The 10235-nt window shown below is 46.5% G+C and overlaps 4 protein-coding genes across 4 annotated transcripts; 3 read left to right on the forward strand and 1 right to left on the reverse strand.

Annotated features, from left to right (window-relative positions):
* Positions 1-815: 815 nt before the first annotated feature.
* N7466_003569 (MBL fold metallo-hydrolase) lies at positions 816-2079 on the forward strand (the record flags this gene model as incomplete). The annotated part of the gene is made up of 2 exons (XM_057162966.1): positions 816-1140; positions 1202-2079. The coding sequence occupies 2 exons, from the start codon at positions 816-818 to the stop codon at positions 2077-2079; spliced, it is 1203 nt and encodes a 400-aa protein (XP_057024081.1).
* A 692-nt stretch (positions 2080-2771) lies between these two features.
* Positions 2772-4156, reverse strand: N7466_003570 (SDR family oxidoreductase; the record flags this gene model as incomplete). Its single annotated transcript, XM_057162967.1, has 4 exons — positions 2772-3350; positions 3405-3587; positions 3643-3770; positions 3856-4156. The coding sequence occupies 4 exons, from the start codon at positions 4154-4156 to the stop codon at positions 2772-2774; spliced, it is 1191 nt and encodes a 396-aa protein (XP_057024082.1).
* Positions 4157-5061: 905 nt separating this feature from the next.
* N7466_003571 (uncharacterized protein) lies at positions 5062-6556 on the forward strand (the record flags this gene model as incomplete). Its single annotated transcript, XM_057162968.1, has 6 exons — positions 5062-5253; positions 5319-5355; positions 5434-5504; positions 5566-5945; positions 6020-6081; positions 6141-6556. The coding sequence occupies 6 exons, from the start codon at positions 5062-5064 to the stop codon at positions 6554-6556; spliced, it is 1158 nt and encodes a 385-aa protein (XP_057024083.1).
* Positions 6557-7689: 1133 nt separating this feature from the next.
* N7466_003572 (trichothecene efflux pump) lies at positions 7690-9785 on the forward strand (the record flags this gene model as incomplete). The annotated part of the gene is made up of 8 exons (XM_057162969.1): positions 7690-7908; positions 7980-8481; positions 8531-8623; positions 8682-8796; positions 8855-8921; positions 8979-9143; positions 9201-9342; positions 9397-9785. 8 exons carry the CDS (start codon positions 7690-7692, stop codon positions 9783-9785), a joined length of 1692 nt encoding a protein of 563 aa, XP_057024084.1.
* Positions 9786-10235: the final 450 nt, after the last annotated feature.

Consider the following 10235-nt stretch of genomic DNA (forward strand, 5'->3'; position numbering starts at 1 on the left):
CGACATGTAGTTCATATGGCACCATTCCGTACATCCTGAGAGACCGGATTATACCAATCCACACTCCCATAAGTGATTGCACGATGGATCATAGGATTGGCCTTATCTGCTCCATGCCAATGGACTGTTCCGGGTGGGCACCAGATAATGTCCCCAGCTTTGACTCTCCGAGGTTCATCTCCTTTGTCACATACCCACCCAGATCCCGTGGTTATTTCAAGGAGTTGGCCATGTTCATGATGATGCCAGTATGTTCGCGAACATGGAGAAAATTTGACATCGAGAATTGATAAGTTTTCATCTTTGAATAGGCGATGGAGAGAGACGTCACCGCTGAACGTGCCCATTGTTTCTTTTGTAAAGACACTTTTTGTCAACTCGGTTGCAGTGATGATATTCATTATGAATTTCAGTTTTGAGGCGCTTGAGGTGGCTCAAACTCTGGGGATGATGATTTCCAGATGTCAAATTATGGGTTCAGCCGTATGAAAAGACCATGAATTTTTGATTCCTCGGCTCTTGTTAGTAAACTCATGATCGGTGAAGTTACCCCGCCAGATAGGATACTGCTCGGCTCTCGGCATTGAGATGTAAATGCCGGTACTGCCGATGCCGAGCACGGTCTTTTCCTATTACCCACTACTAGTGAGGCAAACATCTCGAATTGAGGGGCTGTATTTTCTTTAGGGGACTATGAAGAAATACGGGGCTCAGTATATTTAAGAAGTTGTCTTGTGCCTAATATTGTGAGTCGTGCATGAGCCCGGATTTCCTAAGTTACCGGCTATTATTTTTTCAAAGAAATCATCTTGAATATGGTGGTGGTTCCTGACTCAGACCAGACAGTTCGCGTCAGGCTGCTGGACACTACAACGTATCTCACTGGCATCGCAAAGGTCTTTGTTGATCCAGTTGTTGCCGGCCATGAAACCTTTTCCTTTAACGATTTTGCGTTCCTTATTGAGAATCAACGTCTTGGAAAGAAGGTCATGTTCGACCTCGGCACGCGCAAGGATTATTGGAATCTTGCCCCTTCCGTTCAACAGATTTTTGGTACTGACAGTGTCATGACGGGAATGAGGATTGATAAGAACGTTAGTGAAATTCTCACTGACGGTGGAATTGAACTAAGTGAGATTGGTAAGTACCGTATGACATATTCAACAGTCGAGACCATTGTTCTAAGAGCCTTTTGTTCAAGACTCTTGTATCTGGTCTCATTATCACTATGATCATTGCGGGAACATGACGCCATTCCCGTCATCCACCAGTATCACAGTCGGGACTGGATTTACCACCTCCGGTCTACTACCTGGCTATCCCGAAAACCCCGAATCTCCTGTTTTGGCAGCCGACTTCGAAAACAGAGACCTGATAGGGATCAACTTTGACGAGGGTCTCACAATCGGCGGATTTGCGGCTCACGACTACTTTGGAGACGGTTCTTTTTATCTGCTCGACTCCCCCGGGCATTGCGCGGGGCATATATCAGCATTGGCCCGCACGACATCATCCTCGGCGGACGGAGATGATACTTTTGTTTTCCTAGGAGGCGACATCTGCCATTTTGCTGGTGACTTCCGGCCATCTCACGATAAACCTCTGCCACAAACTCTCCCTGTGGGCTTCTCTAATCGACGCAAGACACCAATTCAGTGCCCATGTTCCTTGACATCACACCATCCCTATGCGACCAACGAAGCAGATTCCCAGACAACCCCATGGTACAAAATGGCCAGTCAGTTCCCCACGGCCTACCATGACTTCGAACTTGCCAGATCATCAGTTCTCAAAATGCAAGCTCTGGACCAAGATGACAATATTCTAGTTTGTCTCGCCCACGATGCGATTCTTCTTGATACTTTTCCTCTCTTTAATAAATCCCCTGAAGCAGACATGAATAACTGGAAGAGCAGGGGAATGAAAGAGAAGTGTCACTGGGGGTGGCTAAATGATATTGCCTTTGATGGCAAGCCTGCTAGAGATCCCGTGGTTGAAGGGTTTTGGAGAGATGAGAAACCCTGGGACTATGGAGAATTCAAGAAAACCTTGGGTCTACCACCCCTACCAACTATTTGATTATGTATTAGTACTACTACTAGTATAATACTTGATATCCAAATAAATTTCATATTTAGCTATTGTAACTATACTACTATAGAATAGTAGTTTATGTGGATAAAGCTTTGATATTTTTGGGGAGTACTAGTATCAATTCATTACAAGTAGCTCTATACTATATACCTCTGAGTCGTGTGCCCTGCTCGAGCGTTTGAAAAGTTCGCTCAAAATTGGTTATCCGGGTACACATGTGCATACTACGTATTGCATGTGGCGCAGCCATCCGACACAAACATGTAATACGAGAGCAATTGAGTGACCAGCTCTATATGGGTGTTGGAACGCTGTGTTTGCTAAGTCTCAATTGCCACGCCCATAAGAATAAAAGCGGGACTATTGAATGCAAACAGTGCAAACGACATAAACACATCGGAAATGACATGACATGACGCGCAGCGCGCAGGGACTTTTCAACACAAATAACTCAGCGACATCCGTCAGGGCGAAGATATACTCAAAAAAAAAAAAAAAAAAACATACAACAGTCAGGATTCGCATGTGGTCACCCACCATACTACTAACTGACCGGCGTGTGGCTTAAGTACGGCTGAGCGGACGGGAAGCCCTGTTCTCCACACCCTATGGTCGTATGTACCAGAAATAAAGATGGAGTGCATTATAACCTAATTACTTATAGCCTACTGGCACATCTACAACATGATCCTTGCCTTGCGTACTCGATCGAAGGCGTTATACCAGGAGGCTTCAGTACTAAGCTCCTCAGTAAATCCTAGAGCTCGTGCTCTTCCTAGATCGAAAGGCCGATCGAAGTCCATCAGACGAAGACTGCCCATTCTAGCTCCAGTGTTGTGCATGCTCTTGTAAATGATATCCTCCTGGAGATTGGCCTTGCGACACAAGTTCTGGAATTCCTCCCAGTGACGCTCCACATAAACTGTTGGGTGAACACTCGAGTCATCTGGGCCTGTGCCTTCAAGACCAAAGTAACGAGCGAGTACGGGCCATCGCTGAGACCATGAAACGGGGGTTGCACTGTCAGCGATATTGAATGCACGAGCATGCACTTTCTCCCGGTTTTGGAACGATGCGTGTATACAGAAGCGAGCTATGATGTCCTGATTGGAATCCGTTGAAAGCAAACGCCATGTAGTCTCGTTTCCAGGGAAGGGAACTCGGGCGCCCTCTCCTTCAAGAGCCCGGTATAAGCCCAAGTAAATGCCCATAGTCTGAGCCATGCAATTTGCGTTTCCAAAGGGGGCCACACCGACCTATGAAGCTATTCATTAGTCAGGCACGCCGGGATTCGGAGTTTTGATGCCTACAATAACATCCGGTCGGACCTCGCACCACGACCAGGTCTTGCCAACGGAGAGCTTCTGGAGGAGGTCTACCTCATGATAGTAGAACAAATCCTTCGCGTACTCCGCAGGGACACGAGGCAAATCTTCCTTCAATGGGACTTGTCCTCGGAATGGGAACTTTTCCAGTAGATAAACACCGTAGGCCTGCAGAGAGACATTAGATTAATCTAATCTTCATCCATGAGTAAATAGGCCCTACCTTAGTACCCGTAATCAAGGTGACAAACTCCAACTTCGAAGAAACGGCTTCTAAGCCTTGAACGGCCGCGCGAAGCATCTCCTTGTTAACAACACATTCCTCCGCTGGCGTGTCGCTTGCGCGGTATGCTGTTTATGGTTAGCGACACAGAAGAACGAATTTCAAATAATCCCAAACAAAATCCATATCGAATAACATTATGTGGGCCCTTACCTGCATAGTAGACGTGGCTCACGGTCTCGATGGAATTCCCTTTTTCGGCAAATGCTTTTACGAGGGAAACATCATCTTTGCCCAGGAGATCAATACCGGTAATGATCTGTAATCGGTCATTTTGTGGCCATTTTGCATCCTCTGCAGTGAACGGTCGATTGGCAATCGCGGTCACTTTAGAAAAGGATTCAGCTGAAGGGTATCCCGACAGGAGCTGATTGACCAGAGCCCAGCCATTGATGCCAGAGCATCCAAACACGACGGCATGTTTGCCAGTTTCGTGATGACGAATATCCCCCATGGCGGTAGAACAGAGACTTTGTCTTCACAAGAGGCTTTAACTTGATACAGAGAACGAAAATAAAACCTCGCTGGATTTCCATTTTTCGAGTCGAATGACCGCCCAACTCATTAACCACGGCAAAAGACGCACCTCCAGTCAAAAGACCGAACCTAATGCCTAGGTGGGGAGGAAGTGCGCAATTTAATTTAGTTTTGGAGCGAAGGATCCCCTGGGTTATTTGCTGGTACCAAGGAGGTGGGCCCAAAGCCCCACTATAGAAGACTCTCTGAATCTCCGCGGCGGGCGATGATGAATAAAAAGTAATTAATTTGCATGCGTATGTACATACCTCGCAATCGCAGCACAGCGCACTTTGCACTAGCATCATCTGGTCCCATAATTTCCTACTGCAATCCTTCGTTGAACAGCCCCCAACCTTTCCCATTGATTCTTTTTTTCAGATCTGCAGAGATTGGGGCCGTTCCTCTGTAGCTCGGCTTACCTATTCCAAATTCTCGGCGACACAATAAACTGCCCACATGGTCGTCTTGGGTGTCAAAGAAATGGAATGAGTGTATATCGGTTAGCCCCGAACTCTATATAAGAAAGTAGATTGCAAAGGTTCGAACTAAATCCATTGACTCCAATTATTATAGGCAGCCCCCGAGTCCCGAGGTCCTTGGAATGTTATTCGTCGATACCTGAGTCTCATCTATGCGTATTGAACCAAAATCCATAGTTCTTGTTCTTACTTATCTTTAATGTAGGATCGGGCTTCCTGAAGTCCTGCATGGTCTTTATTCCTGATCCTATTCATTTTTGCATAAACTATATGCAGGGCCATTATCCCTTTCCTAAGTCACTGGCTCAAGGGTAGCTTCTGGAAACCCATATTCATTCCTCGGCCATTTTCAGTTCAAGTTATGGAGATATGGTCAAGGGCCACCTCCAGCGACTCTTCTGTCGATCTTAACGAGTCGAAAGTCCCGTCGATCATTATTTGCAATACGGTGCTCATAGTGGCATCCACAATCGCGCTCGCGGTGCGACTGTTGGTCCGAACTCGATATCTATCAGGGATTGCGATGGACGATGTATTTTGTGTCATTGGTTGGGTAAGCTGAAGGACTGGGTGCCAGTGGGACGTTCCTTGATTGCTAACAGATTACTTCCATCTTAGGTATTTGGGGTTATCGAATGTCTAGTGTGTATATCAAGTATGCCACTCAGCACGCCTTAACAGCGAAATTCTGGACTGTTTTCCATCGACGATTCGAACTGACATGCATTTCAAGTGACAAACTACGGGTATGGAAGACACATCGGAACTGTGACACAGGAGAGCACATTGTCAATATTTTTGAAGGTATGCATAAATTATCTCAACGAAGCGAATCGGCTAATTTTCTGAATTTATTCTTTCTCAGCTTGACTTCGTTACGGAAATCACCTATTTGCTCTCGTTGGGCGCGATCAAACTCTCGTTTTGTTTCTTCTACTTGAGGATTTTTCCAGGCGACACTCTTCGCAAAATCTCTTGGGCATTGGTGGTAATTATAATTGCAGAGACGATAGAGGAGGTCTTCGTCGTCATTTTCCAGTGCAGTCCAGTTTCAAAAGCATGGGATGCATCCGCTGAAGCGCCGGGAAAATGTCTCTCACTGGGGGCATTTTACTACATTTCGTTCGGAATTCGGCTGGTTACAGATATTGCCATATTCGTCCTTCCGATCCCCAGATTGCTACAACTGCAAATGACGGTCGGCAAACGAGCAGGCCTAGTTTTCATGTTTGGGCTCGGTGTTCTGTACGTTGTGGTTCTTTGTTTCTCCCTAAACACCCCAGGTTCCAAAAGCCCGTTTTTACTGACCCTCCCATCAGTGTTGTTGTGACGAGTATCATTCGAATTACGTATCTCAACAATTTCTCTCTGGACCATACATGTGAGTTCCTTTCTTTCAATTGCTGTATCTATATTTCGAAATATAGCTGATCGGCCTAGGGTCTCTCGTGAACACATTGAATTGGTCATCAGTGGAGCTCGGCGTGGCCATTTTCATTGCCTGTTTCCCCTCATTCAAGACGCTTGTGACCGTCCGATTCCCCGGGCTCCGCCGTATCTTAGGTCTATCCAGTAACCGAAGTTGTGGGCGGTACGAAATGTATGGGGCATCGGGTCGCCGGACGGATGATCCCCGATCGTGGGCCGGTCGGGCCCACGCAAATACCAAACTCGGGCATATCACCACATCCTCGCAGGCTCAGATAAAGGTCGAAGCAAGTCGCATTGGATCAGAGGAGTACATTCTAGCGTCGGATTCACCGGTCGGGATCCAGGTTACGACAGACGTGAGCGTGAATCGGTCGGAGAGTACGACACCTTCGGGTCCTTGTGTTGTGAATTGGCCCCTCAAGTAATGACGCGGATAATAATAATGTTAGAATAGAAGGGGTTAAGATTTACATTTTGTTTTCTAGACTAATATCCAAATCAATCAAAAGTTCGACCTTTTAAGCTAGCGCATGCCCTAGCGCATAAGCGAGGTAGCATGTTGATGGATTTAATAGGATCTGGTATTTGGGCCTACAGGGATTGTACTTCGTGGCCCCCGGCTCCGACGCTCCTGATGCTTTCGTTGTTAAAATTTCCCCACTCAACTAATCAAGCCTTGCAAATGTGGGTTTCGACCGGATAAATTAATAGACAATCTGGACCTCGTCCAGCCGTGATGTGTTGATATGGATTGATCCTTGCGAACGGCGAATTAGAAAACTCTTAAGTGAAGCCTCCAGCAAGGGAAGAAGAAGAGGAAGAGAGCTCTATGTAGAATATCAAGGGAAACACGGGAAAAGGGGAAACATCCCTGTAAGGAATGGAGAGAATTGACCAACCCAGATCGGTTTCCAGGCTCCACTGATGTACTTAAGTGGGGGATCAAGCTCAAGCCAATCGGCGCCACCGAGCGGGAGGCTGGAGCTATGGGAATGAACCCAACCCTCAAAGTACCACCGATGGATTCAAGTGCCCTGGTAGTTTTGTTTTGAAGCTTGTATACTATTAACTAGGTTGCCCATACATTGAAAAATCAGTCATCGGGCTCCAGGCCTAGTGCTATTTGGGTGGCCTGATTCAGTTTCCCGATCCTCAATCTAACATGTGTGCTCCGTATGTATATTCTCGTATGGAAATGTCGTCGGCAAACTGCCGAACGTTACATGCAGCTTGTTTCAGTATTTCCAACTTCTCGAACCTGAGAAACTTTTTTTTGCGCCATGCTAGTCCATTCCATCAAGACAAGAAGCGAAGCTAACGAGAGGCACAAACTCATGCGCTAAACTTGCGACCGGCTATTATCTGAAACCGCTTAGTCCCGATAATCAATTCGAGCTCTCCGCATGTTTTCTTTGCCTTTTTCTCATGTTCTGACTTCTGATATCCATCCCCTCCCTCACACACCAGGTAATTGGGCTCTCTCTGCCAAAGAAACAGAATGGCTGCTTTCAAGTCCCAAGCTGATTCTGAAGCTACTCCTGTGCCCTCAAGTCCAACAATGTCGAGTGGCCAGCATGAAGTTAATCTCGATGAGCTGCCAGCCGGTTACTATCACAGCAAAAACTTCATCGGGTCCCTAGCTGGTGTTTGCTTGATGGCTATCAGTTTGTACCTGGGTTACACCTTGCCGGTGAACAGTTTGACTGCTATCAATGCAGACCTTGGGCCAGACCCAAGCTATAGTATGATCACAACGATGTTCACACTAATTTCAGGTGTATGTGCCATTTCGCGAAACCGCCTCCACCACTTTGACTCTCCGTGCTAATTGAAACTGCAATCGCGTAGGTCGCTGTGCTTCTGGTCGGGCGATTTGGTGACATCTTCGGACGACGATATTTCTTAATTGGAGGGCAATCTCTCGGCCTGCTTGGTGCTATTGTCTGCGCGACTGCAAAGAACATCCCTACCGTTATCGGAGGAAGTGCGCTTTGCGGTCTTGCAGCTTCTGTGCAATTAACCTTCTCGTTCGTGATCGCGGAATTAGTACCGAACCGATTGCGCCCCCTCGTCAACGCCGGTATCTTCATAACCACTTTGCCTTTTGCTGGATTCGGGTCTTTGATCGCGAAGCTGTTCATTGCGAATACCTCTCAATCATGGCGTTGGAACTACTATTTGAGCATCATCACTTGTGGTTTATCGGTTATTCTGTTTGCTTTTTGCTACTTTCCTCCCGGCTGGGAATTGAAACATAAGGGTCAAAATAGACTCCAGGCTGTGAAGGACTTTGATTATATTGGCTTTTTCCTCTACGCTGGAGGTCTTGTCTTGGTACTTCTTGGACTTTGTAAGTGCAGTTCATGCTCAGCTTAGCCCTATAGACTGACTGGAATTAGCTTGGGGAGGCACCTCCTATGCTTGGAGCTCAGCGCATGTCGTTGCTGTTCTTGTTGTTGGATTTGTTTCACTAACCGCATTTACTCTATACGGTAAGAATCATCTGGACTCGGATTCGCCTCGCGGGACTAACATTCATGCTTCTGCAAGAAATCTTTGTTCCTCTAAGGCAACCGGTGCTTCCTATGTCACTTCTGAAGAATCGCGGGTATAGTGCGACCGTTGGTTCCGCATTGGTTGGAAACATGGTATTCTTCGCTCTCAGGTAAGACCACTGTTTTCTTCAAGAAAATGCGACAAACTTTCTAATCTAAGACCATTAGTCTTTTGTGGCCGCAGGAGATTGAGGCTTTGTTCACGACTGACAATATTAAGTCTGGTTGGTTGTCGGTATGTCATCCCTATCTTTGCAACCCGTGACAAGAGCATTCCCTTAAGTTCTTTTAGATCACTACTGGAGCCGGAGTCATCGTTGGTGAGGTTGTTGCTGGAGCTTTGATGAAGCCAATTGGACACTCTAAGTATCAACTTATTGCATCAACCGTCATCATCACAGCCTTCTCTGGTGCACTGGCCGCAGTGAATCAGAATACACAGGCATATGGAATTGCTGTGAGTATCATCCGAACTACCCAAATGCTATAACCCACCATCTTACGCGATATTCAGTTCACGGCCATTGGGGGATTTGCTGTCGGCTACCTTGAGCTCATCACCCTGATCATGTGTCCACTCTACTGCAAGCCCGAGGATATCGGCCTAGCAAGTGGCTTTCTGGGCTCAGCAAAGCAAGTTGCCGGAACAATTGCCAGTAAGAAAAGATCTCAGCCAAAGTGTTGATTGCCAATATACTAATATATCCAAGCCGCCATCTACGTTGCCATCCTCGATAGTCGCATTGCCAAGAACCTCCCTGACGACGTGTCCGCTGCTGCGTTGGACGCAGGCTTGCCGAAGTCTTCACTTGCCCAGTTATTGACGGCTGTCTCTACAGGAAGTGCTACTGCTACAGAAGCTGTTCCAGGAATTACAGAGAACATCATCCTTGTTGTCACCAACGCTACGAAAACAGCCTACTCCCAAGCATTTCGCACGGTTTTCCTTGCGAGTATTGCGTTTGGCGGTGCCGCCATTGTCGCTGCACTTTTGTCCGTCCCAATGGACGATAAGCTTAACAATGCTGTTGCGGCAAAGCTGTCTGGCACGGAAGCCAGTCAGGAAGAGCTAATTCACAATGAAAAGGAGGGAAACTGATAACAAAATGTTGAATGTTCTGATTTTTCAGGTCGGTCGGGATTAGTCTTTACCAACCTCCTATATATATATCAATAATATTCTTAAACTTCAAGTTCAATTTATAGCACTAGCTGTCAACTGGTTGGAAACTTGAAACTGAGGCTGTTATGTAGGGACTGTGACTATTGATGAGAAGATACTAGTATATGTACATGTATATTTTTACGCATCAATCCAAATGTTTCAACAGAATCAACACATATTTAGTAGACACATGATTTAGCATTCCATAATATAAAATACCTTGTACTGGCACCAGGCTGCCATTAAGGGTGCTAAACGAAGGTAAATTCAGTGGGGTAAACAATCTTCCCTGGGGGTTCCCCCCAGACCCCCCAGTCCCTGCCTACGGCAGGGAAAATTATCCTAGAGTTCAGATGTTTCTTATTATCCTAGAGTATAGGTGTT

Source organism: Penicillium verhagenii, assembly GCF_028828195.1.
Source record: "Penicillium verhagenii strain IBT 33310 chromosome Unknown utg000004l_segment0_segment0, whole genome shotgun sequence".
In the NCBI taxonomy this organism is placed as follows: Eukaryota; Fungi; Ascomycota; class Eurotiomycetes; order Eurotiales; family Aspergillaceae; genus Penicillium; species Penicillium verhagenii.